We start from the raw sequence: 26710 nt of genomic DNA, 5'->3' as shown, positions 1-26710 counted from the left end.
TTAGCTATTTTGATTCCTTCAAAGTAGAGAATACACGACTTTCTCTCCCTTTCTCTCCCCCCTCCGTTGTGGTGTGGCCTCTGAGAGAGAGCTCCCATCATTTTCGGGTGCTTTGGTGGACCATTGACTTATTTGTTGTAACAACCCAAATGAAGATCCTTCTGTCAATCTCATAGTTTCATTAGAAAAATATAGCATTACCCTTATCATAATAACAAAGTTTTTGAATGATAGGATCAGTGAGGCAAATTCTTCATTTTAGCATCCTCCAACACCCCAATCTAATTTTCCAAAATCTTTCCCTAACATGGCATAGAAAGAGTTTAGAGAGAGGAGAAAATTATTATTTATGGAAGCTGCATGAAATGATTTTGAGTTTTATGAACCCTCAATTCCTCACAAATTTAAAAGTGTTTATATGATTACATATATAGTGTCAGTAATAAAACTTACATCAAGACTTTCACTCTTCCTTAAACACGATGTAGGAAGCCAATTTTTATTTGATTAAAATTTTTAAAATGATGATAAATAATTTAATATCATAACTTAAAGTTATATTACGTGATTTAATAGTTTAAATTAATTTTAAGTTAAATTATTTTTAAGTTATTGATTTAAGATTGAGTAATAAGTATTAAGTAAAAATTAGTATGAGCAAATGAGGAAAAAATAATTTGAGATTAAGGATAAATTAACTATCTTACCTTAATACTTAAAGTTAAAAATAACTTTAAATTATAATATTAAGTTGTTTTATCAAACATGTTTAATTTACTTAATGATTTAAATTAAGTTATTAAGTCATTAAGTTGATTTACCTAACACCCTTTAGTTGTTGATAAAAAACTTATTACTCAATTTTTACTTTGAGTTAACTTAAAATTTATTTTAAGTCATCAAATTAACATATTTGCCCTTATTGATTTTGATTAATATTTATTTTTATTAATCTTAAATAATAAATTTGTTTGTTAAATATCCATATCTCAAATATTGTAGATACATAAGATAACTATAAAATATTTATAACAAAAAAATAAGTCATACATATTGATTAATATTTTGATTAGTGTGTGCAAATGTGATAAAAAATATTTAAGATTTTGACTTAATACTTATCAAATTAAGTCATTAAGTTGGTTTACCAAATAAACAATCTTAATTTCTGAATGCAGAAACTATTAAACCCAAAAGCAAAGGTATAATCTTTGTATATAGACCATATGTCAGAAGAACTTCTGCAGAGGCCAAGATTGTAGTACAGTGATGATACAAGATTTTGAGGCAAAGTAGCAGTAGATATAAAATGAGATTATTATATAATATGTAATTGGGGGTACACTGCAAACAAGAGTTTCAAATGATTATGATTTCAAACTAGGACATGATCTCTTGAAAGATTGAAATTCATACAAGCCCCATGACTGGATCTTCCAAATAAGTTTCTTGTTTTTCTTCTACACATGTTGGATGAAGATCATAGTCACATACATCACAAGAGAATGCCCAGAACCTCCCTAGCTTCTTGCAGGAGTCACATACATATGCTTTGGCCATGTCCAGCTTAAGTATATGTTCATGTTTCAGGTCCTTTACCTGGCGAGGCAGCGCGTCTCCTTCCTCTTTCAAGGCTGCTTCAATCTCAGTAGTCCTTGACTCGGTAAATGGAAAGGCCATGGCACCATAGGAGGAAATAATGGCCCTCCCATTTGTGCTAATTGTCTTCCCATCAGAGCCTAGTAGGACCAAAGCTGGAATCCCTTTGATGTCAAAGATCCTGCAAAGGTCTTGTCGCGCCTTGTCCTCGTATGGGATGGCTAGCCATGGCATGTTACTTAAGCTGAGATCAAATTCTTGGTGGTCTCGATCTGTTGAGACAAATATTATTTCAAAGCACTGATTTCGAGTGGCCACCAGCTTGTTGTAAGCTTCTATAAGTTGTGCAGTGAAGGCGCGGCAAGGAGGGCACCAATGCGCAGCAAAGTAGAGGCCTATTGTCTTCCCAACAAGTTCAGATACTAATATCTGCAAAAGCTCAAGTCTGTGAATGTTACACCCTAATATGCAAAAATTGAAGGACAAAAACAGGTAGAAACAAGTTAATACCTCTCTACCACTGCTAGAAATCACATGGTTTCGTCCTTCATTTGCCAAAAGTTCTTCTAGTTTTCCTCCCTGACGCTTAGCATTATCCATAGCCTTCAATTCCTCCCTTCTCTGGCTTGTGAAGGGAAATGCACTTGCACCATAGTCTTCAATCAACCCAATTGCATCTTCTTCAATTGATTTTCCATCCAAGCCCAATGGTATAAATGATGGGATGTGATCAACATGGTAGTGGTCACTCAATCGCCTATGCAAATCTACATTGAACGGAACTGCAAGCCATGGCATGGACTTAAAGTGCTCCCCAAATCCAGTCTCATCTCGGTCAAAGGATATGAATATAATCTCTATCATTCTACCAGTCTTTATTAATGAATTATAGATTTGGACCAGCTGTGGTGTAAAAGTTCTACAAGGCCTGCACCAGTTGGCTGAGAAGAAGAGGCAAATCATCTTCCCTTCAGTTGATGATAAAGAGACCTATAACAGGATCAAAACATGAGTTATTTTGCTTCAATTTCATATATATATATATACAAGCAAATTTCACATCATGGCTCTATTGGGTTCCTGAAAAGATCCTTCTATTTCTTTTATCCATCTTCTCAGCAACCAAACAGATTGATTCAGAAAATACCCCAAATAATGGTTCATTCCAAAGCATGTAATAGGTAATAAGAGCTTAAATTTGGAATTCTAGTAGAAGTCACAACAAACAACAGGGCTGAGAGAATAGACAAAGAATTCAGAGTTACATGGCTACCTTTCCTTCACCAGATAAAAGGAACTCAATCCCTTCTGATGCTAATACTGTTATGATGTCGTTGCTGTCTACACTTTCCACTCCAAGATCAGGCCCTGCCATTAGAGCTTGAAGCAAGAACTGCCACCCACTCTTTTCCTCTTATCTACAAAATAGTAAATGTCAAAAAAAGAGTTTCCGTAACCGTACAAGTAACTTCAATCTTGGTTTTTTGCTGTTATCTGCTGCTGCTTTTTAAAGGTATTGGAGGCAGGGCATTCATGATTCCACAAGGGAATTTCAGTCCTTTTTCCAATATACAAATTGAAGCTAGCAATATTCTTTTACATATTCTCCCCAATTGAATTCAATGAAAATGGAATTGCAGAAAGTTAAGATTCTGACACCAGAGAATCTTGAATTCCGGAACAGTATGTCTCAAACTTCTGGAGTTGGAGTTCGTACAACTATATACGTTAGTTGGTGTGGGCTTTAACATTTTTAGGATCCCATCTACTTAATTACTTAATCTGCAGTTTTGAATTTTTAGGCTTCAAATGCAAGATTGAAAGCCAAGAACGGGTGTGGTATTAACGGGTAATCGAGAATTGGAAAGAAAAAAAATTAAAATCACCCTCCTCTACTTGGTTAATAAAAGCAAGGTGCTTGCTCTTTTAATCTTAAGATGCCCTGAACTTTTTCTAACAATCCTCTTTAATTTAGGAGAAAGGCACCTGTAGAAGAATAATCAAAAGAGGGGAATTGAAGTAGCCCTTGTGTGAACAAGGGCAATAAGGATTCCTAGCAACAAGGTGGCCATGTACAAGTTGATTGGAGGTGGTGAAAGGTGCCAATACTTTTGACATAGATGGTTCCTTTTCTTCCCTTTGGGCATGTTAAAGTAATACTCCTACAAGAAATGGTTCCTATCTGCATCCATCCTGCAGCCCATCAGGTAATATGCCAAGGAGGGGAATAGATTAGAAGGAATCAGATTCCGGGAAAAATCATGAATCTTGAGTGCAACATGTTTCACGCCCACACCTAGCACAATATCTTGGATCAGGTTTTGATCATCTCATCTGAAAACCAATTGGAGTTCGACCCATACCCGAGATTAAAAGTTGCACCCCAACAATTAAGAACCATTTTTGGATTTGTCATTTAACTAAACTCAATTTATCAAACTCACCCACGACCAAGAAGATGTCATTTCTTGAACACAACCTCATGATTTCTACACATAATATGAATGATGGTATAAGCTGGTTTCTTTTCAGGGGATGCCTCAACACAATTGTACAGAAACCAATTTACAATATGCTCCAAACATAATGCAAACAGAAGACAACCAAGCCCTTCAATCAAGTTGGGGGTTTGGGTGATTACCCAGTTCAGATTTTGCCAAATCATACTGGACCCACCATTTGGGGGTGCCCCAATGCAGACTTGGCTTGATCTGAGCCAGTTATCAGACCTCTAGCATTGCAGAGAAGATGAGTATAACTTCAAAATTTTACACAATATATACACCACACTAACCCTTTCAGAACAGAGAAGCTCCAGCTCTCAAGAAAAGTACACAAGAATATTGTACAGCCCATCATTTCTGGGCCAGAAAAATGGTATATATGAAGAACAAAAAGTACCTTACAGTTGTTGATTATCCTTCTTTCATGGATCAACCCTTTGTTTTGAGAGATTTGCGAAAAGGAAAAAGGGCGCAAGGAGAATAAATTTAGTGAGGAGAGGAATATCCACCCACATGAAGTGTAGGTGAATATGATGATAAGGGATGAGTCATTGTTGCTAACGTATGTTATGGCTAAGATGTAGACATTGGTGATGTTAACCTCACAGTACTGTATCACTGCTGTGCATGTCCTGAAATCTTCTCTTTTTCCAAACTTTTTGGCTATCTTCACAGAATTTTGAATGTCTGTATATAGATTTTGGCAATTCAATTGAATAAGTATAGCTTATAGAAGACCCATGAGTCGTTATTTTCTAAAGAAAAAAACCAGTACTGTAAAAAGTTTTAACAAAATATAGTATTCGAAGTTTCGGATTAACTTTGTTTTTATTTTAAATCATAAAATTATCTAAGCAACTTCTGACTTATTGAAAGCCACTTCAAATCAAAATCAAAATCAAGATCGATTGAGAAAAGATATTGTAATTTATAAGTTCTTTTTTCTTTTTATTACTAGACAAATTAGAAAGGGGTGAATACGGCTTTGTTTTATAATTGTTTTCGAAAATAATTTTAGTTCATTTTCTCTTATTTTCTAAGAATTGTTTTAAGAAAATAATTATATAAATATGAAAAGTAATTGAAAATAAAACATTACATATAAACGTTGTTTTTAAAACATAGTTAAAAACAAATAAAACACGTTAAAAATATTTCAGATTCCCAAACAATATTTGCTTTACAAAATATTAAAAAACAATTTTCAAAAATTATTCTCAAAATTTTATTCTTGAGAATTATTTTTTAAAACAATTACCAAAAAAAGACCTAGGTAATCCAAATAAATTATACACCAATTTTTAAATTTTCTATCAAGGTTCTTTGAATTATCAATTCAATCAATAAGAGATAATAAGAAAAAACATAGAAAAATCTATAGACCTAAAAAATCATAGGTCAATTGACAGCAAAACAATCAACTAACTTGATAATAAGCCATCAAACCGTTTATATCATTGGATATCACAACTAACTTGGACCTATATTTCAGAGTCACTATTTAAGCAAAGCAACATTGATGCAACTCCAACAATCTTGGGGCAGCCCATAGCAGAGACAGAGAAGATTCATCAATCTCTTGTTTTTTTTCCTTGGTACATATATGAAAATGGAGAGACATTGGAAAGATTAATGAACAATGCAAAGGAAAGAAAGAAAATACCATAGAAAATATTTAGCCAGTTTGATGTTGTCTTATCTCTCTCCCTAACAATTAATAGAACTATGCACGAACAAGTATCACCAAAGCATCAACAAGGTTTTCCCACTTTTAACGGGCCACAAGAACCCACCAAGTAGAACCAATTTAACATTGATTTCCAGATTGAAATTCTTCAAAGTTAAAGAACTCAACTCAATTGTTAACTGAGAAAGAGAAGTCATCATCAGTCATAGCTCTAGAAGAGTAAATGTCTCCTTCACTAGCATATGAAGAGTTGTCTTCATCTGAATCCCTCTCCTTCAACTCTTCAATCCTCTTAACAGCCTCCTTCAAATCCCACCTCTTCTCCATATTCCATTCACAGCAACTCATTCCAATCTTCAACAGCTTAAGCATCTCACCTTCCCCATTCCTTGTGCCCTTCATATCTTTATCAAACACCTCACCAGTCCACTCCTCTCTTACAACAGAGTTCACCCAGCTGAGCAAATCAGAATTAGCACCCTTACCTTGTTTCAGATAATTTGCCGGGAACTTACCTGTCAGCATCTCCAGTATTAGTATCCCAAGGCTCCATACATCTGTCTTCCTCGTTGTTCGATCATACTGCATAAACTCTGGCGATTTATACGCCACCATGATCTGCTGAGCATGCTCTCTGTTGATTGCAGGCACAAGTGCATAGTCTGATAGTACTGGCTCAAATTTGTCGTCTAGAAGCACATTGGAAGACTTTAGGTGACCATGAGGTAGAGTCAAGTCAGAAAGCTCTTTGTAGAGGTAAGCTAAGGCGTGGGCCACTTTTTGTATGATCTTCAAGCGAATTGGCCAGTCGAGCCCTGGCTGGCCAGGAGCGCGTTTACCTGAAAAAGACATGATGGATATGTGAATTGGGATTGAGTTTGGGGGTGAACTGTAAGACATTATACTGGAACCAAAAGCTTACTATGAAGATGACTAGCCAAGCTGCCATTAGGCACAAAATCAGAAACCAGAAGCTTTTCTTCCTTTTTATAATAGAAGGCCACAAGAGAAAGCAAGTTGGGGTGTGACAACCTTCCTAGCCTTCTCATGTGCTCATGGAAATCGCCGCTTCCCAATCTGTTCATTTGCTTAAACCTCTTTACAACCATGGCTGGTCCACTGAGAAGAACAGCCTTGTAAGAAGACCCAAAGCTCCCACTGCCCAGAACCTCAGCAGAAGCTCTAAGCAGGTCTTGCAGCTCAAACCTCTCCCTATCATTCCTTACAAAGTATAACTGTCCTTGTTCACCCTTCTTGTAAACCCCAGTGGATCCAACTTCCTTGTGTTCGGCCTCATAGACAGCAGCCTCCTTATGGGCTTTTGCTGATGAGGGCTGCCCCAATTTGGATGCTTTGCCCTTTTGCCTGCAGATTAAGAAGACAGCTGCTATTATGGCCGCCAGTACCACCACCCCACCAACAACTAGGGCAATGATGAGGATACTCGGCTTCTTAGATTCCTTGCATGGCTCCAGAGGCAGACCACATAGATCTTCGTTGCCTGCTCATCCAAAAGATATACATCAAGGCCTGAGTTTTGGCCTAAAAATGAAGACTAACTGGTAGACTTTACAGTAGAGTGCAAAGGTTATCAGCCTTAGTACTGAAAACGAAAGGTCAAAACCAATGACAACATCCTGGGCAGCAAACAATTGGGTAGATGAGATATAAATATAGGAAAGAGCTGAACAAAGAGAAGACCATAGGCTACCAGTTCTTTGATGTTTCAAGTCAATGTCCAGCAGGTGATCGTGCAAACCACATACAAATATTCTTAAAAACCAGATACCATTGACCAAATCCACCCATTGATTTAGTTTTTCTATTTCATTTCTTAAAGCTTATTACATTTTTTTATTCTTGGTCATTCCATGTTTCCCTAAAATTCCTTGCTGCCCAACCTGCTGTCCGAACTAATAGCCCAATCAAGAAGATGACCCTACTATGCTTACATGTTTACCGGAGGCATTTCTCTGTAAATTCGCTAAACCCCGGAAACAATTTTCAGTCTTATCTAGACCTAATCCCAGTCCTAATTTGGTGAGATTTTTCCCAGCTTCAAGAGTGAATTATAGAACTGAATTAATCTATGCATCTGCTCTTTGAATTCACTACACTGACTTACAATAAACTCTAGGATCTTAGCATTTTTGTTAAAATCTGGATTCTGAGCTGAAATTGTACTGATTGAACAATGATGATGCTGAAAATGAGACCAAAATCTATAAACTCAAATAAAGGTTTAGGGGTGTCTGTGAAAGTGAATGGAAGATACAAAGATGACAGCATACCATCAAGCCAAAGAAAATAACTTACCAATGAATGAGCTCCTGTCCATCTTGCTTAGGCTAGCTGGTATACGACCCTCCAATGCATTGTTTGACATGTTCACCATTTGCAGTTCATTCTGTGGAAATTTGGGTATCTTTCCTTCAAAATTGTTGTTCTCAAGCAGCACCTCCAAAAGCCTTGGCAACTTAGCAAGAGACTTGGGGATCTTGCCAGTAAACTCATTCTGTGCCAGATGAACTTTCTTCAACCAATTCATGTGAGCAAAAGCATCATGAGGAAGCTCACCAGAAAACCGGTTGTTGGACAAATACAATGATTTCAATGCAGCAAGTCTCTTGAAAGCAGGCATTGGACCACCAAAGCTGTTGCCCATGATGCTTATAGTTCGCAACATTTGTAACTCCTTAAGTGATTCAATATCAATTTGGCCTGCCAGTCCCATATTTTCTAGCTGCAACGTCCATACTTTCCCCTCAAAGCACTTTACACCTGTCCAACCATTGCCATCTGAACATGGATCTGAAGACTCATTCCAATCGCGAAGTGCTGAGGCATTAAACAAAGAGGCCTTGAACTTGACAAGAATAGTGGACTCAGGCGTATCTGCTGATACCATGATGCATAGCAGCATGAGAAGAAGGGAGAGAAGCCAAGTCGTTTCCTTACAAGCCATGGTTGAGAGGCAGAGCAGGGGACTCAGGCAAACATGGAAGAAAAGGACTTTGATGGAAAGCACTTATTGGAATCACAGAACGAAAGAAACAATGGAAGCTGCGTTGAAATACCATGAATGAAAGGGAAAGATTAAACGGAAATGGACAAATGCAGGGTGGTGACATCAACAAAGTCCTCCTAAGAATGAGCTGTTATGGCCGGCCTTCTTTAGTGTTGTTTGGTTTCTTATACTTTTGTTGCATAATCTTTTGTTTTCTATTTCTTGTTGGTTTGGTGCTGCTAAACTCTTCAACAATTCATGATATTAAGTCTTGTTGCCACCCCTTTCTATATAATAATAATGACTATGCTTTGTATATTAGGCTTCTTCCCCATTTTTTGGCAGGCCTCCATGGGCTATCTGATATAGTCCTTGACTAGAAATCATAAGTATAGACCTGGTCACAAAGCTCCTAATGAGAAAAGGGCCCTCTCATTCAAGGGTTAAAATCTAAGTAAACACTCTGTAGTTTTACAATCCCAAGAGCCAAAATGCAGCAATTTTAGACATACCATTGAAAGTGTCTACTAGTGAGGGTATAAGTAGACATCAAGTCACACATTTCCTGGGCACTTTTTTTCTCTTTATTTAACTCAAATTGTGAATCTCCACTGGATAATTTTATAGTTTTGGATGGTAAATAATGAAGCTGAGAACCGATAATCTTGATGTATAATTTAACAGTGAACTGAATCTGTGTAAAGAAGATCCTTAACCTGATACTGGAAATACCTTGTAGAACTTCCAGAGGATGATCTTCTGGCCAGTACCAAGTCCTTGTACACCTAAAACTTTCTTCTCAAAACACGTAGTTCTTGTGGCCACTATGAAAGTGCCCATGAAACATATAAACTTTCTCATTGAATCCAATTTTTTGGAACATTTCAACTACAAGTGCCATGTCCCTTCCCTCTTTAATTTTGGTCATTGATCAAGTAAAGAATATGATTAAGCCAGAGCCAAAAGGAAAGCAGCTAAAAAGCCTCTAATTTCTGCCACACTTTATTCTTTAGTCCTGGAAACCTCTGGTGGAAGGCAAAGAGAATTCACAAGTTCCCTGCTTTTGCCTTTTCCTTTATAATTGAGAACTTCATTTGTGAATCTTTACCATTTCTTTGTGATTCAAGCAATGGGAATATGAGCTCTTATATTTGAGCCATGTAAATGTTTCATTTAACCTATTTATCATTCCATTTTCCCTGAAGTTTCCTCTCATCCAAACATGGGATATTGTCATACCGAACTATATAATCCTTAGAGTATCACAAAACCCTATATTGATCACCCCCATCTCAGTTATTTCCCAATTTTCTCGTTAGTATTAAACCAATGAAGTCCTGTACCAGCCCCTGTGACACCCATATCAACCTTGAGTTCTCAGGCAGACATGCCTCAGTCCCTGATCAGGTTGATGAACCAATTCAGATCAATGTCCCTTTACTTCTACAGCCATCCTATGCCAGATCAAAATCAAGCATCTTTGATGAGCTTCGCCACTTCAGAATGAGCCTAAAATGGTGTGCTCTTGATCACTCTTCATGGGCAGGGAAGTCCATATCATGCCTCACATTCATAGTCCTCGCCATCATCGTCCCCATCTTGAGCTCCCTGTTCATTGAACCCCCATCTTCTTCATCAACTAAAGACCCAATCTCATTCAACAAACTGGTGCAACTGCCTGAGTCAGGCTTAGCTGCAATAGCCTTTTTCACACTATCCCGCTTCTTCCAACAGTACGGCCTCCGCCATCTCCTGTTCCTGGACGACCTTATGGATGACTCATTGTATGTCAGACGAGGATACACCCGAGAGCTTGACAAGGCCTTCAGATTCCTAGCATTCATACTTCTGCCATCCCTTTTTGTAGAACTTGCACATAAGATCTTATTCTTCTCAACAGTGAGAATTTCTATACCACATATTCCCTCAGGGGTTCCACTAAATTCCATTGCGTTTGTACTGGTTTTGGCATCATGGATTTATCGAACAGGCTTGTTCTTGCTAGTCTGTGTTCTATTCAGGTTGACATGTGAGCTCCAAATACTCAGGTTTGAAGGGTTCCAGAAGCTTCTAGAGGGATGTGGGTCAGACGCCGGTGTCATATTCCGGGAACATATGAGGATCAGAAAACAATTATCAGTCACCAGCCACAGATACAGGTTCTTCATCATCGGATGCCTGATTACAATCACAGTGAGCCAACTGGGAGCCTTGTTGATAGTTTTGGCATCAAAATCAAACAAGACTTTCTTCAATTCTGGAGACCTTGTAGTAAGCAATCCTAACATATACACACATTTTGATCTTATTCACCTCACATTTCCACATAAATGTATACAATTTCGACAACTACCCAGGTTTGCTCAGCTGTTCAGCTAAGTGGGTTCTTGCTATGTCTTCTTGGGGCTGCAAGAATCACACACAGAGCTCAAAGGATGGTGTCTGTCGCAACCAGATGGCATATGCTAGTAACATGTGCCACCATCAACCTTCATCCCGATGCCAGTTCAGACCAGTGGAGAGGCATAATCCAAGGGCCTGATCCTGATCACACCCTTCTGCCATCAAAATTCGACGACACCGTTTCAGATTTGTCACAAACTCTGATCACAGTCTCATCACAGGATCTATCTTCCTTCCAAACTAGCTGGCAAGCTTTAGGTCAGTAAGCAATGTGAATTTTTACATATGGGGTTTATGCATTGAGTTAATTAAACTGAAGGTGTATTGGAAATATGCAGTTACATACTTGCAACACAACAGTGGGGGGATCACACTGTTTGGGTTTACTCTTGATCGTGGGTTGCTTCATACTATCTTTGCGTTTGAGTTCTCACTGGTAATGTGGATACTGAGTAAGGTGGTGGTTCTGTCTTAAGAGTGATATTCAGTCAACTATAGGAGGCCATTGTTGGATGTTGAAGAAGGTCCATCTTCAAATGTAATGGTTTCATGATCAATCTGAAGGAGAAGGAATAAGCAGCTTTGTTGTAAGGAATTACAATTCAAGTAGTTTAGGTTTCCACATTCAATTCTTATCATTTTTTTTTTTGTCAAACTTATAATTTGTGTTTGTTCCTTCAATTATTTACACATCAATAATTTTTATTTTTCCTTCTATTCCTTCTAAAGCTAAAAATATTCCAAACTGGTCCTAACATATGAAATCTGTTAAAGAGTTTATATATGAAGAATAGTTTTCTAAATTGACTCTCCAATACAATTCTGTACAATATAAAAATCTATTTTCTATTTAATAAATAAATAAACAAACAAAGAAGAGGTTTAGCAAACTATTTTGTAAGTTCATCTGTTGAATAATTTTGAATAGACCCTTATTTATGAAAGCATTTTTCCAGTAAGTAGTGAAACGAACTTTGAACTTCTTTGAATCATCACCATTCATAAAATTAAATCTGTTGTTTTTTAATCAAAAATCATGTCCAAGGGGACTCAGTCATCCGACTCCATGGCCCAATGGATAAGGCGCTGGTCTACGGAACCAGAGATTCTGGGTTCGATCCCCAGTGGAGTCGCCCTCTCCACAAATCTCATTTTCCCCCTTTTTCAATACCATGAACTGGCCTACCTTTCCATAAATCCCTCAATCAAATCTCAAGCCCTCTACCTCATTGCCAAATTCAGTCATATATTGATTGCATCCAAATATTAACAGTTAAATGATAACATAAAATAGTCAGTCATATATTGATCTTCCCAAATTCATCTCTATGACACAAAGAGCCATTGTCTACAAGAAAGAAGCAGGAGGCTTGTTCAAAGGCTCCTTTGGCCTGAAATTTTTTTGCGGCAACCCTTTTATGAGAACTATTCACTATCCACATTTCTGTACTATATCGCGAAGCTGGTCAAGGGTATCAGCGATGTCTCTGAGGCAGGCAATAAGCTTGTCGCCTTGACGTCTTTTAAAATCTGCCTGGAGAGTCTCTCGATTCTTTGAACCCCCCAATCCAAAGTCTACACTGTCTACCAGGTTTCCTTTAACTATTGCATCAATAAGATCTGCATTCTCGCGCAGCTTCATAACCATCATTTGCTCTTTTTCTTCTAAGCTGGTGGTTTTTTGTGGCATTTCTCGGCGCTTTTGCTTCTTGGGCCCTGGCAATACAAAGTTATAAAAACTTGCATTACTTAAAATTGACTTGAATGCTTAGACCAAGCATTTTAATACCAAGAAAGTAATGATTAAGAATCGGGTCATTTCTAGCTTCTTGACATCTACAATTCAACTATTTTGAACTTTCTACCATACCACTTCCAGCTCCAGCCAGTTGATCAAAGCTGAACATTATATTTTTACATATTTGGTTTAAACCACAGTTGAAAAGACTCACTACTGGATCCATTGCACATAAACACACATCTAAAGAACGGAAAATAATTTTCCCCTGAAAATCTACTTTCTGTCATAGCCCTTTGGAGCTCTGAATAGATCGATTCAAATATTCTAACAACCCCAGAAGAATCATAATCTTCTATGGGAATCATGCAGCATCCCAAGAGCAGTCGGAAAATCCTATATATATATATATTGATGGGCAATTTTGTGTCCCTATTGGGACTTGAACCTGAAACCTCCCACAAATCTTCCCAAAGCTTTTACCACTTGAGCCAAGCCTCAAGGGCTCAGGAAATCCACAAAACTTATCATCACAGAACATTCAAGAACCTGTTTCAAGTGCATTGGTATCACAATTTCAATTAGCATGAAATAACAGTTGCAATCCATGGCCAGATAAATACTTTAAAGCACATTTTAGAGAAATCAGTTTGCCACAGGGTTTGGATTAAAATGTAGACTACTTTAAAGGACAATTTGTGCAATTTAAGCTGTACTCAGATCAGAAGCACAATAGAAGACTATTTGTACTCAGACTTGGTGAGTGAATACATACCATATTCTGCAATCACCTCAAGCCTATCATCTTCTGCTTCTGGGTCGGTACCCGGGTCAGTATCAGATCGGACCTCTTGTGAAGACACAAGATCATCAATTGCTTTGAATAGCTCTCTCTCAAAGTCAACCGGGAGACCAAGCTCTCTTCTCCTTTCACTTTCCAAAGTCCAAAATGAAACATTCCGAGATCTTGATTCCCATTTCTTGATCTTGTTGTACTCAAAAAGCAATGAGTCCCACTTCCTACGACACTGATTGAAAGTCCTGCTTACATCCAAAGCAGTACAATTTTCTGCTATTATTTTCCATTTCTGATATGTGGACAATGCATTTAAACATTCCCCTTCAACAGCAGCAATCTCGTTCACAAGAATAAGCGAGTCATTTATAGTCCAGTCAGGAGCCAACTGGGAACGAGTACGTCTCGAACTAGAAACACGCGATTGATGACCCTCACCCTGTTCCATCCCATACTCAATCTCTTCCTTCTTGGGCACTCGTGAGTTTGCAAACCCTCTACCTACCCGGGTTGATTCCATTTTTCTATTCAACTCAGAAAACGGCTGCAAAACACAAGAAATTTTTTTCTTGGACTCCTAAATGCTGCTAAAAGTCTGAACAGAGGACAAAATTAAAATCCAATAAATTAATTTTAGATTCTGAAAATTTTGAGACCCAAGAAAACTAACACCTCCACTCAATTGAGCTTCATAAGATTCAACATTTGTTCCTTTTTACTCCACTTTATCAGCAACCCAACAGATAAAATGACAGCAAAATCATACCAAAAAAAACCATAATTCTCCCTATAATAAAACTGCAAAAAGTTCACAATAATTAGGGTTTTTTTCCCTCATTTAGTAGCAAAAAAAAACACATGAAGAGAAAATGAATGAATTTGGTTTAGTTGAATGAGCTTCTTTTTTCCTAATAAACCCAAATAACATAAACCATAAGATTCAAAATTTCAACATCAACACAATGCATGAGAAAATTTAAAGAAGAAATCCAATCCATCACCCGACAACCAACCGAATCACAACCCAATATTCACAATCACATTGCACCATAACACAGAAAAAACCTCCTGAACTAATTTCTCAACAACCAAACTGAGCGTAATCCGCACTCATTCGAAAAGACACCCGAAAAACAACAAATTCAAAAGGGAAATTGTGCAATGTTAAAATCTAAATTCTAGGGCAAACAAAGCCCACTAAATCGGCTGTTGATGAATCAATTTCATGAAGGAGAAACGAAATTATTGAAGACATGGAGCGAAACTGAGATCGAAGAGGGAAAGTTTACCTCTAAATCCACCTCTGTGTCTTCATTTTCATCCCAATTTTTGGACTCTGCCGTGCGACTTTTATATATACACACATCATCGAGACGCTGGAAAATAGGAAGTTTTTTTTTTTTCTTTTTTACTAAATTATTATTAATTTATTATTACTTAAAAGAAATTGTCAAATATTTGATATTTTAACATTAAAAATAAATAAATAAATAAATAAAAGTGTCATTTATTTGAATTTAAATATTTTTTATTTATAAGTACATTTAAGAATTAATTGATTAAAATGATGAAAACATTCCAAATATATAAATTTAACCTCATTCACTTTCAAAAAAATTATTTATTTTTAACTTGATTATTTATTTATATATCTTACCGGATGAATTCATCCCTTTTTTATCTTAATCTTATTTTTTGTTGTCTTTATTTAAGTGTTTGAATCTGACTTATTAATGAAGTAAATTTGAATTCGGCTACATACTTATACATTTTTTTGTGGGGGTAAGGGAAATGGAAAATAGGCTTAAATAATGACAAGTATTCTTGAGTTTCAGGTTTGTATTAGGGGTGTAATTTATATAGTTTGATTCAACTCAAATTCAATCTGATATTTGGGTAGATTTGGACAATTATTTTTAATACATAAATTGAGTTTGGTTTTAAGTTTTTTTTAACTCAAGCTCAATTCACATTAGAAGCAGACCAAGGTTAGGACAATTTTACACTAATCTGATCACAATTTAATGTTTTTATAATATTTATAATATATATTATTTTGTTTTTTTATATTTTTAAGAAAAAATATTAAATTATATTATATTATATATTTTTCTTTTTAAAAAAAATAAGTAAATTTATTTTTATTTTTAATTATTATTTTTAAATTTTGTTTTATTTACTATTTAAATTTTCATATAAATATATAAAAACAATTCAAAAACATTATAGATGAATTTTAAATTATATAACTTCATCAACTCGAGTTTAATCTAACCAACTTAAGCGGAAAGAAATGAGATTAATTTGGATTTTGGTTACTAGTTAAATGTTGGATTGACTTGTGTTTGAATTGATTATTTCTAAATTTGGGTTAGGCTTGGGTTGGCCATTAACCTAACCAACCGTCTAAGTTTCAACCCTAATTTGGACGGGAAAGTGAAATAAAAAAATGAATTAGAAAATAATAATAAGTTTAATTAAATAGACACATTAATAGATTTTTGAAAGTTTTAGTTTAAATAAATAAATGAAAAAGAATAAATTATGAACTTAATTGGGAATAAGAGTTTTATATAAATTGCACATTGTAATACCTAGCACTAATGAATTAAATAGGTAATAATGATTATCTTAGTACTTAACTTTAAACGTGCTTAATTAGATGTTAAAATTAGTTTAGTGTTAATTTTGTTCAATTATGAATTAAACTTTTATTAAGGTTAAGTGGAATTAGTTAATAACTTAAGCATGTTTATTAGGTTCTTAGGGGCTTATTAGAGTTATGAAAACCTAAAGGACTAATAGGCAATTGTAAGTTTAATATTGGTTAATTTGGAAGACTGATATGCAATATGGGAGAAGTTGGGTTTGGTGGCAGCCATGTGGCCTACCACCTCCTACTTGGTTGGGTTGGTGGCAGTCATGTGGCCCGCAGCTCATTTTGCACCATTATACCTGCAACAACCTAGGTTAGAGAGAGAATCCAAAGAGAGAAAGTAAAGATTTGAGGTAAGAAAGTTGTTTAATTTAGTAATTTTGGTATATTTTGGTTCCTAATGGTATGTTGAAACAGATTAATGATAAAGTTTGTGTAAAAGTTGGATGAAATTAGTTATAAACATGTTTTTGTTAAAAATCACAATTAATTAAAGATTAAAGTATTTTAACTTAAGTATTTTATTAATGGTAAGATCAACATACATCTTTGTTTGGTTTGGTTTGATTGAAAAAATAGATTAGTAAAACATGTGATTAATTAGGTTATTTGAACGCTTGAGACTTGTTAATTGGTTAGGCTTTAAGAAAATCAAAACGATTAGTGTTTGGTAATTAATTGGGAATATTAATATGCATTATAAAGATTATTTAATTCAATTCAAATTTGATTTGAAAACCTGTGGGCATGTAGATTAGAGAATATGAGAATTAAAAATTAGCAACAATAAGTTAAAAAAAATAATAAGAAAGGAAAATGTCATAAGTTTTAATTGTATAAATTTTCATGGTTAGGAAACTTAAATTATGTTGTTTCATTTCAATTCCTTGTAATAGGTAAAGATCGCCTATATAGAAAAATCACAAAGGGGAAGTCGGTATAAGGTAGGGAATTTTATGTTGTTCCATGGTGTATTTGATTTCTTTCCTTAAAACATTTATTGGAATTTCATGTCATTTCTATGATTTCATTAAATGTTTTAATGTGTCATTGCATCTCGGTTTATTGTATTCAAATGTTACAACAATATTGGAACATGTATTGGTATAAAGATTCATGGTTTTGTGTTGTGGAATGGTTCATAGTGTGGTTGCATTGCAATAAGGATATGGAATAATCATAAATGATATTCATATTGATTGGTGGGAAGTGTTTATGTGATGTTACAGGCATTATCCTTTGATATATTGTTTATGTGGGACCATGGTTCCTTGGGTGAAAGTCCATAAAGCCCTCAAGAAAGACACGGGGTTGGTCCTGCCCCTGGATTTTAGTCCCTAAAGACATGAGGTTGGTCCTGCCCTTGGGTATGAGTCCCAGAAGACACGAGATATGACTTACCCTTAGGTGATGTCCCAGAATAGTCATTATTATATTGACCGAGTATTTTGTGGAGCACTAATATCTGATATGTAGATTGATGGGGGTTAGCAATTTATTAGTTGTGAAATGATGGATAAGGAAAAACAAAGATGAAACCAACAAACACATGCATACATGTTTGACATGATTGCATATTTGTTAATGGTTATAAAATGTTTATCATGCATGCTATTATACGTTTAATTCAATGTTTTTAAGAGTATGCCTATGATGGTTATAAACTTCCCTACTGAGTTGTGAACTCACCATATTCCTTCCACCTTTAGATGCAGGTCAAAAGACCTATGTTGGAAATAATACTTGAGCATTGTTTTACTATTGATTCGATGTTGTATGCTCACATTGGAAGTGTTTTGAGCCTTTGCCTTTGTATCAAAGACTAAATCTTTTTGGAAAAATAATGTAATGTATATTTGTCATGTTCACTTGTAGTATGGGCTACCCGTAGTGAACCATGAAGTTTTGGTATATGTAAATTAACATAGTACAAATTCTTTTTTATGAAACGAATCATATTTTGTTAACTAATAATTATAAAGTTTAATACAGGGATGTATACCTCTTTATAACAAGTTTTCATATTCTCTTTAAGCATAAAATCAAGCAGGAACTCAGCATTTAAATTTTTGTATCCCCATATTTTTTAGATCACTTATAATGTATTTGAGTATTAATTGTTAAGTTTGAAAAACCTGGGTGTGACACACATTCACTCCAATTAAAATGACATTAATAATAAAGAAAATTACGAATCAAAGTATTAACCAAAAATCTTAAAAGAAAATAACATTAACACATAATATTATTAAGAATATCATATCATAATTTTAGATAAATTGCCAATCAAAATAATTATTTTAAAACTATGTTATATTAGGTGTGGAGTATGTTCTTCGAGGTCAAAGTGCTTCGAAAATTTGAATAATTCTTTTAGGTATAGGTTAAGTCCTTCCTAAGTCGGTCTCGGATCATTTTCCAATTCTTTTAGATGGGGGAGGAGTGAAGAATGGTCTGATGCTTTTCAGGTTTGAGAATATGTGGTTGAAGGAAGAAGGGTTCAAGGAAAAAGTGCAAAAGTGGTGGGCAGGACTCAATTTTAGTGGGTTTGAGAGCTTTGTGTTGGCTTCTAAATTGAAAGCTTTGAAGCGACTCTTGAAATATTGGAATAGATTGGATTTTGGTAAAGTGGAGGTCAATAAGGCTTAGGCCTTGAATCAGGTGGATTTCTGGGACAAAGTGGAATTATCTTAGCCTCTTTCTGTTTAGGAGGTGGATACAAGGAGAGGAGCTAAAGAGGATTTTAAAAAGTGGGCTTTGTTGGAAGAGATTTCGTGGAGACAGAAATCAAGGGAAGTCTGGCTAAGAGAGGGGAATAGGAATACGAGTTTCTTTCATAAGATGGCCAATGCTTGTAGGATGAGGAACATGTTATCCTAGGTCAAAATAAATGGAGTTTGGTTAACAAAGGAGAATGAGGTCAGAGATGGGGTCGTGAATGAATTTAAATTAATGATGTCTGTTGTTGGAAGTTGGAGACCCAACATGAAGGGGATGTCTTTTGAGAGGTTGGAGGCTATGGATGCAGCTAGACCGGAAAAGCCGTTTTCGGAGCAAGAGGTGCTAAAGGCTCTTAAAGGTTTTTGTGGGGATAAAGCATCTGGGCCTGATGGATTCACTATGGCTTTTTAGCAATCATTTTGAGAGTTTGTGAAAGAGGAGGTCATAGGGTTTTTTAAGGATTTTCATAACCATGGTTGTTTCGCTAAAAGCCTGAATGCAACTTTTATTGTTTTGATCCCAAAGAAAGGAGGGGCAGAAGACTTAATGGATTATAGGCCTATCAATTTGGTGGGAAGTCTATATAAATGGTTGGCTAAAGTTCTAGCCAATAGGTTAAAGATGGTGGTGGAGAAGGTGGTCTCCAAGACTCAAAATGCTTTCGTGGAAGGAAGACAAATTTTGGATGTTGCCCTTGTGGCTAATGAAGTTTTGACTTGGTTTTAAAATGCAAGGATGGGGTAGTGATGTGTAAGCTGGACATTGAGAAGGCATATGACCATGTGGAATGGTCTTTCTTGTTTTCAATCATGAGTATGATGGGTTTTGGGGGAAAATGGATTAGGTGGATGAAGTGGTGTATCTCCACAATTAGCTTATCCATTTTGGTTAATGGGTCTTCCTCGGGCTTTTTTCAAAGCTCTAGAGGTTTAATGCAAGGGGATCCCCTCTCTCTGTACCTTTTTGTGATGATAATGGAAGCTTTTAGTAGTCTCTTAAGAAATACAGTAGATGGGGGTTTTGTGTCAGCTTGTAAGGCGAGGAGTAGGGGTGGTGAGGGAGCTAAAGTGTCACACCTTATGTTTGCTTATGACACTTTGGTTTTTTGTGGAGCTTCCAAGATCAATTGTTATATTTTAAGTTGGATTTTAATGTGGTTTGAGGTCATGTCGGGTTTGAGAATTAACCTTGATGAAAGTGAGCTTATTCTGATGGGTAGTGAGGAAGATGCAGTGGAATTGGTTGCAGCTATTGGTTGTAAGGTTGGAAGTCTTCCAACCACTTATTTGGGATTGCCTTTAGGTGCGCCTTATAGATCATTAGCTGTTTGGGACGGTGTGGAGGAGAGAATGAGAAAAAAATTGGCCAGATGGAAAAGCCAATACATATCGAAAGGAGGTAGGATTACTTTGATTCAGAGTAATCTAACAAGTATGCACATTTATTTTATGTCCATGCTCTCCATGCCTAGAAAAGTCAGATTGAGATTAGAGCGAATTTAGAGGGATTTCTTGTGGGGAGGTGGGACTCTTGAGAGGAAGCTTCATCTTGTTAGGTGGGATTTGGTTTGCCTTGAGAAGTGTAATAAGGGGTTAGGGGTTAAGAGCTTTTCTATCCTCAACAAGGCTCTTTTGTATAAATGGAGTTGGAGATTTGCTATTGAGATAAAGGCTTTTTGAAACCAAGTGATTAGGGGAAAGTATGGGGAGGAACAAGGGGGATGGAGTTCAAAGGAAGTAAGAGGGGTGTATGGTATGGGGTTGTGGAAAACTCTTAGGAAAAAATGGGAAGTTGTAAAAAATAGGCTATTTTTTGTTGTGGGGAATGGGCAAAGGGTAAAATTTTGGAAAGATATTTGATGTGGGGATGAACTTCTTTGTGTTTCTTTTCCTTCCTTATTTGCGTTGGCTGTTTTTAAGGATGTTTGGGTTAAGGATGTGTGAAGGTGCAATGAGGATGGGGGAAGTTGGAGCCCGTTTTTTTCTAGACCGTTTAATGATTGGGAGTTGGATGAGGTTTGCAGTTTTTTTGTGGCCTTAAATGGGAAGCGAATTTAGCAAACAGTGAATGATAGGGTGATTTGGAGATAGACTAAATGTGGGAAGTTTTTAGTTAAGTCTCTTTACAAATCATTAGTATCAAGTCATCCAATCTCCTTCCCTTCGTCGGCTATTTGGAAAGTCTCGGTGCAACCTAGAGTGAGTTTTTTTGGGTGGGAAGCAACTTGGGGAAGGCCCTTACCTTGGATTAGCTTCAAAAGAGAGGATGGGCTCTAGCGAATAGATGTTACCTTTGTCAAAGGCACGAAGAATCAATAGATCACATTCTGCTCCATTGTGAAAAGGCAAAGACTCTTTGGGTGTTATTTTTCTCTATGTTCGGGGTGCAATGGGTGATGTCAGCCACTGTTAAGGAGATGCTTTCTGGGTGGAATGGGACTTTTGTGGGTAAGAAGAGGAAGGGTGTTTGGAGAGCAAATCCTTTATGCCTCTTTTGGACGGTTTGGAAGGCAAGGAACAAAGTTGCTTTTGAGAAAGAAGAGTTGTCAATTCAAAGGCTTAAGTCTTCTTTTGTTTATTTTCTTTGGTCGGAGATGAAGTTGTCTATAAAATATGGTCCCTCGACCTTAGTTGATTTTGTTGGTTGGGTGGCAACCCATTAAGGGTGTGGGTTGGGCTACTCCTCGGGCCTTAGCGTTCTGCTAGGGTGTGAAGGGTGTTTTTCTGTCTTGTAATTTAAGTCACTACTTTGGTGGTTTTTTAATACAATCTCTTTATTTATAAATAAATAAAAAATAGTAGAATAAGTCATTTTATAAATTTTTTATTTATTAATATTTTTTAAAATATATCTTGATTTGTTCCTTGAATTATATAAAATAAATTGGAAATATTATAAGTGAATTTTACCTTTTAATTTACTATAGTGTTTTTTTAAACTTTGATTATTAATAGCTCATGTCAACGCAGGATAAGAGGGATAGTGATAGTGTAACTCTAACCCACAAGAGTGTTATTGGCTTTTGGTATACCATTAATTGAAATTGTTCCCCTCATCAATAAGAGCATCAAAATGAGGAACAGCCGTCAGAGGAACAAATTGGACGCAAATAAACATCTCATTTCTTTTTTCATCAATTCATACCTGTCGATAATTTGATAATTTATAGGATGATAAGAATGAAATAAAAAAATGATTATAGTAAAAATAAAATCCCATTTGGAAGTTGAACAGACGGACTTAATTTAAGCAAAAGAAAAGGAGTGAACACATTGAAGATTGAGTCAAATTTGGGCAGATGCTATCAGGAGCTTGGCTTGACTACTTGACCAACATTTGAGGCGCTCACCGGCCAATCCCTCATTTTCCATGTTGCCGGTGAGAATCCAAATACTACTATACTAAGTCAACGGACCACTAGGTCTAAGAAGTCTGTGCCACCCACTTGGACCATTCTTAAATTGGAATGGATATATTTAATTAGGCCTGGCCATGCCAACCAATTTCAAAAATCATGTCATGGTTGGCTTGAATATTTTAAATTTTAATGAATTGGAAAAAAGGGTTTTTTTTTTTACTGAATTATTGGAGTAATATGAAATTACATTTTTCTTTAAATTTTTCATGAACCAAATACAGTAAATTCAAGCCACTCAATTTCATTAATTTGTTGACTTTTAGGTTTGATTGGACGGATTAAAAGACTAATATGCATCAAATTCACCTCGTGTTAAATGCATATTGAGGTTGGTTTGGGAATTTCCCTTCCACATCAAGTCCCCTAACGACTTGGGTTTAGCTCTCATAAGTTACTATTCGAAAAAACCTATAATGAAATTTTGTAATAAATAAAATGATTAATTTCATTTACCTCCCCTCAAATTTTGGTTAAATGCACCTAACCCGTTGGTTTGAAATTTCATTGCATGTCCCCCCTACCCTTCTCATTTTATACTTTCACTCATCCTTTCTTTAATCCAAAATAAGAGAGGTATTTGATGAATTTTCAAATCAATAGACACTCATTATATTTAACTAAAATCTTAAAAGAGATGAGCAAAATCAACCATAAAATATCATTATATTCATAAATAAAAGTTGTATTTCCCACGAGGCAAAGTAGAGAGTCATTCAGATCAACTCTTATTTTATTGGTTTGGTAGCAAAAGCAAGTAATTAAACAAACACGTTATAATTAGTGGAATACCTACTTATTTTTTTGTTTTAATTGAAAAGTCAAAATTACAATTTTTTAAAAAATATAATATCAATAAAAGTATATAGGTTATTGTATAAATTAAAATAGATTTTTATTATAAGTTTGACAAGATAACATTATTTTTCCTATTAAAAGGGCAACAGTCAACAAATTGATGAATGAGTGAGACCTGGCTAGATGATCAACATGTGAGTTGTCGACCAACCAATCCCTCATTTTTCATGATGTTCATGACAACCCAATCCTACCAACACCAATACAATGGACCACTTGCTTTAAGAAGTATGTGCTATCCATATGGGTCATATCTTTAAATTGGAATGTGATGGGTAGGATGCAACTTGGAATCCAACCCAATCCTTCAAGTAGCCTTGTCATGGTTGGTCTGAATTTTTTAAATTTTTTATGTAATAGAAAAAGGGTAAATTGTTTTGGTTCTTATTACTCAATTTTGGAGTAATACGAAGTATAGAAGCTTGGGAAATTTTTTTATTTCAAGAAAAATAGAAGAACCTTTTTTAATTAGCAACTTAACTCAACTCAACCCATGGACACAATCCAACTCAACTTAGATATTACTCCTTCAAGCAACTCAATATTTTTATTTTTAGGTGGATCAAATATTTAAGGATGACAATAAAACTAATTTTTTCGAATATCCGTCTCATCCCATCATTATTGGGATAGGATTGAGATAAATATAAATGCTTTGGACAGATTTAAGAATTCTTTTAAAATTTGTCTTGTCTCGTATTATATATAACATTGAATAAAAATAATTTTAATTATTTTTTATTTTCAACCATATGTGTGTGTGTGTATATATATATATATATATATAATATTATTTTTCATAAAAATAAATTATTAATATTAATAATATTTATTTAGATATAAATTATGTTTATTGATTGATTTAAATGAATGAAATGAGATTGGCATAAGGGTGACTTATCTCAAACCGTCTTAAAATGAATTAAAAGATTAATTCATGTTGGACTCATGTATCGATATATTGAACCTAGACATAATGTAAACTTGAAATTGAGTTGAGAATTTTCATAAAAATAAATTATAAATATTAATAATATTTATTTAGATATAAATTATGTTTATTGATTAATTTAAATGAACGAAATGAGATTGACAAAAGGGTGACTCATCTTGAACCGTCTTAAGATGAATTACAAGATTAATTCATGTTGGATTCATGTATTGAAATATTGAACCTAGACATAATGCAAACTTGAAATTGAGTTGAGAATTTTCATACATTAAATGATTTGAAAATTTGGATTCCTACGAGTTATCATGAATTATTAAATAAAAGCGCATAATTAGGGATGGCAACGGGGCGGGTTCGGGGCGGGGCGCCCCCCTCCCAACCCCGCCCCGTTTATTTAAACCAATTCCCATCCCGTCCCATTTAAAAAATTAAACGGGGCGGGGCGGGGCGGGGCGGGCGGGTATGCTACATTCCCATACCCGCCCCGTTTAACTTTTTATTTAATTTTATTTTTATTTTTTTAAAAAAATTACTTTTAAATTTTTTTAATTATATTAAAATAAATATATTTTATAAATAATTAAATAATTATATTTTTTATAACTTATTTTATTAAAAATAATTTATTATTATCTATATATTAAAAATAATAAAATAAAAATTAAATTAAATTAATTTTAAATTTTAAATTAAATTTAATTTTAATTTTAATTTTATATATAATCGGGGCGGGGCGGGGCGGGGTGGGGCAATACCCGAACCCGCCCCGGGTTTCAAAAAAAATCCCAAACCCGTCCCATACCCGTTTAGAAAAATAATATCCCACCCCATTAGGGGCGGGGCGGGGCGGGTACCCGGAATGACCCGCCCCATTGCCATCCCTACGCATAATGAAGTTTCTTGATAAATAAAATAATTATTTGAAAGTCATATATTAATTATATCATAGGATAAAAGGTTAAAAGATATATCATTAATCAATAATTCAATGTAAAATGATGACTCTTAAATTCACTTTAGTAATAAAATAAAATCAATAAACTCGTCAACTTAATACAATTAATAATCAAAAAGGTTATAATTTTATATTCTCATAACGTGTAGATTCGAATCTAGGTGAGTTTCTCACACATTCAATCTATACCAATCATATTATTTTTAAATTAAAATTATAGAATAAGAGGTTAAAAGATATATCATTAAGCAATAATTCAATATAAAATGATGACTCTTAAATTTACTTTAGTAATAAAATAAAAACGATAAACTCATCAACTTAATATAATTAATAATCAAAAAGGTTATAATGTTTTATTCTCATAACGTGTAGATTCGAATCTATGTGATTTTCCCACACATTCAATCTATACCAATCATATTATTTTTAAATTAAAATTATAGAATAAGAGGTTAAAAGATATATCATTAAGCAATAATTCGATATAAAATTATGACTCTTAAATTCACTTTAGTAATAAAATAAAAACGATAAACTCATCAACTTAATATAATTAATAATTAGAAAGGCTATAATTTTTTATTCTCGTAACGTGTAGATTAGAATCTAGGTGATTTCCCCACACATTCAATCTATACCAATCATATTATTTTAAAATTAAAATTATAGAAGAAGAGGTTAAAAGATATATCATTAAGCAATAATTCGATATAAAATTATGACTCTTAAATTCACTTTAGTAATAAAATAAAAACGATAAACTCATCAATTTAATATAATTATTAAATCAAAAAGGCTATAATTTTTTATTCTCGTAACGTGTAGATTAGAATTTAGGTGATTTTCCCACACATTCAATTTATGACAATCATATTATTTTAAAATTAAAATTATTCTATCTCAAACCCAATCCTAATCCGTTCAAATTTTGTCCATACCAATCTTAAACTCTGACTTTGACACGAATAGAATAGATGTAACCAACCCAAAATCCAAGACTAAACAAGGACTTCAAACTTACGCAAATAAAGTTAGGACTTAATTTATATCATAAGCTCTTAAAAAATTAATTTGGTATCTAGTTGGCATACCTGATTCATTCCATCCACTTGTAGGCCAAAATTGAATGACTCAACCTTTGGAGGGTGGCCACCGGAGATTCACCGGCATCCATCCTTCTAGCAGTCCTTGACTCCATCTCCGGTCAAACAAAAGAAGTCAGATTTCATGCTTTGAAAGGTTAGTCTTTACTCCCAATCTGAAAGGTCAAAAAGCCGCGTCTGATTCTCTCAGACTTTCTTCTTTCAAATTTTCAGTTCTTGGCCACCGGCGCCACTCCCAAAAATAATAATACCTAACGACTGTGGCATAAGAATGAATAAATCCCTTTTTCCGTCCGCATTCATTGAAACCAAT

The 26710-nt window shown here is 34.9% G+C and overlaps 4 protein-coding genes and 1 non-coding gene across 7 annotated transcripts; 2 read left to right on the top strand and 3 right to left on the bottom strand.

Moving 5' to 3' along the window:
* Positions 1 to 1299: 1299 nt before the first annotated feature.
* Positions 1300 to 4791, bottom strand: LOC100257684 (probable nucleoredoxin 3). Of its 2 annotated transcripts, none has more exons than XM_010650152.3 (4): positions 4501 to 4791; positions 2873 to 3017; positions 2110 to 2589; positions 1300 to 2028 (listed from the first exon to the last, which is right to left on the bottom strand). In XM_010650152.3, the coding sequence occupies exons 2-4, from the start codon at positions 2972 to 2974 to the stop codon at positions 1411 to 1413; spliced, it is 1200 nt and encodes a 399-aa protein (XP_010648454.1). In that variant the 5' UTR covers positions 2975 to 3017; positions 4501 to 4791; the 3' UTR covers positions 1300 to 1410. The 2 variants fall into 2 exon arrangements, with proteins under 2 accessions (XP_010648454.1, XP_019075186.1); XM_019219641.2 differs by having other exon boundaries at positions 4394 to 4516.
* A 945-nt stretch (positions 4792 to 5736) lies between these two features.
* On the bottom strand, positions 5737 to 9686 carry LOC104878991 (probable LRR receptor-like serine/threonine-protein kinase At4g31250). The gene is made up of 3 exons (XM_010650151.3): positions 8107 to 9686; positions 6713 to 7291; positions 5737 to 6629 (listed from the first exon to the last, which is right to left on the bottom strand). Exons 1-3 carry the CDS (start codon positions 8753 to 8755, stop codon positions 5959 to 5961), a joined length of 1899 nt encoding a protein of 632 aa, XP_010648453.1. The 5' UTR covers positions 8756 to 9686; the 3' UTR covers positions 5737 to 5958.
* A 342-nt stretch (positions 9687 to 10028) lies between these two features.
* LOC100262807 (uncharacterized) lies at positions 10029 to 11917 on the top strand. The gene is made up of 3 exons (XM_002280891.4): positions 10029 to 11068; positions 11155 to 11458; positions 11539 to 11917. The coding sequence occupies exons 1-3, from the start codon at positions 10127 to 10129 to the stop codon at positions 11673 to 11675; spliced, it is 1383 nt and encodes a 460-aa protein (XP_002280927.1). The 5' UTR covers positions 10029 to 10126; the 3' UTR covers positions 11676 to 11917.
* Positions 11918 to 12260: 343 nt separating this feature from the next.
* Positions 12261 to 12333, top strand: TRNAR-ACG (transfer RNA arginine (anticodon ACG)). The gene has a single exon. It is a non-coding gene; the product is annotated as a tRNA-Arg (tRNA).
* A 148-nt stretch (positions 12334 to 12481) lies between these two features.
* On the bottom strand, positions 12482 to 15123 carry LOC100255883 (trihelix transcription factor ASR3). Of its 2 annotated transcripts, none has more exons than XM_002283181.5 (3): positions 15024 to 15123; positions 13714 to 14278; positions 12482 to 12916 (listed from the first exon to the last, which is right to left on the bottom strand). In XM_002283181.5, the coding sequence occupies exons 2-3, from the start codon at positions 14252 to 14254 to the stop codon at positions 12633 to 12635; spliced, it is 825 nt and encodes a 274-aa protein (XP_002283217.1). In that variant the 5' UTR covers positions 14255 to 14278; positions 15024 to 15123; the 3' UTR covers positions 12482 to 12632. The 2 variants fall into 2 exon arrangements, with proteins under 2 accessions (XP_002283217.1, XP_003631820.1); XM_003631772.4 differs by having other exon boundaries at positions 13714 to 14329; positions 15024 to 15119.
* Between the last annotated feature and the right edge of the window lie 11587 nt (positions 15124 to 26710).

Source organism: Vitis vinifera, chromosome 4 (assembly GCF_030704535.1).
Source record: "Vitis vinifera cultivar Pinot Noir 40024 chromosome 4, ASM3070453v1".
Lineage (NCBI taxonomy): Eukaryota > Viridiplantae > Streptophyta > Magnoliopsida > Vitales > Vitaceae > Vitis > Vitis vinifera.
The sequence above is the reverse complement of the archived record's forward strand: the minus strand, read 5'-3'. Positions and strand labels throughout refer to the sequence as shown.

What these genes read in the sequence shown, in the direction of transcription:
- LOC104878991 (XM_010650151.3), bottom strand. Translation starts at nt 8,755, where the DNA reads ATGGCTTGTAAGGAAACGACTTGGCTTCTCTCCCTTCTTCTCATGCTG. An exon ending in GGACAGGAGCTCATTCATTG is followed by an intron (nt 7,292 to 8,106) that starts GTAAGTTATTTT and finishes TTGGATGAGCAG; the next exon opens with GCAACGAAGATCTATGTGGT. An exon ending in CTTGGCTAGTCATCTTCATA is followed by an intron (nt 6,630 to 6,712) that starts GTAAGCTTTTGG and finishes TGTCTTTTTCAG; the next exon opens with GTAAACGCGCTCCTGGCCAG.
- LOC100257684 (XM_010650152.3), bottom strand. Translation starts at nt 2,974, where the DNA reads ATGGCAGGGCCTGATCTTGGAGTGGAAAGTGTAGACAGCAACGACATC. An exon ending in TTTTATCTGGTGAAGGAAAG is followed by an intron (nt 2,590 to 2,872) that starts GTAGCCATGTAA and finishes ATCCTGTTATAG; the next exon opens with GTCTCTTTATCATCAACTGA. An exon ending in TTTCTAGCAGTGGTAGAGAG is followed by an intron (nt 2,029 to 2,109) that starts GTATTAACTTGT and finishes GAGCTTTTGCAG; the next exon opens with ATATTAGTATCTGAACTTGT.
- LOC100262807 (XM_002280891.4), top strand. Translation starts at nt 10,127, where the DNA reads ATGAAGTCCTGTACCAGCCCCTGTGACACCCATATCAACCTTGAGTTC. An exon ending in TCAATTCTGGAGACCTTGTA is followed by an intron (nt 11,069 to 11,154) that starts GTAAGCAATCCT and finishes ACAACTACCCAG; the next exon opens with GTTTGCTCAGCTGTTCAGCT. An exon ending in AACTAGCTGGCAAGCTTTAG is followed by an intron (nt 11,459 to 11,538) that starts GTCAGTAAGCAA and finishes GGAAATATGCAG; the next exon opens with TTACATACTTGCAACACAAC.
- LOC100255883 (XM_002283181.5), bottom strand. Translation starts at nt 14,254, where the DNA reads ATGGAATCAACCCGGGTAGGTAGAGGGTTTGCAAACTCACGAGTGCCC. An exon ending in TGAGGTGATTGCAGAATATG is followed by an intron (nt 12,917 to 13,713) that starts GTATGTATTCAC and finishes TTGTATTGCCAG; the next exon opens with GGCCCAAGAAGCAAAAGCGC.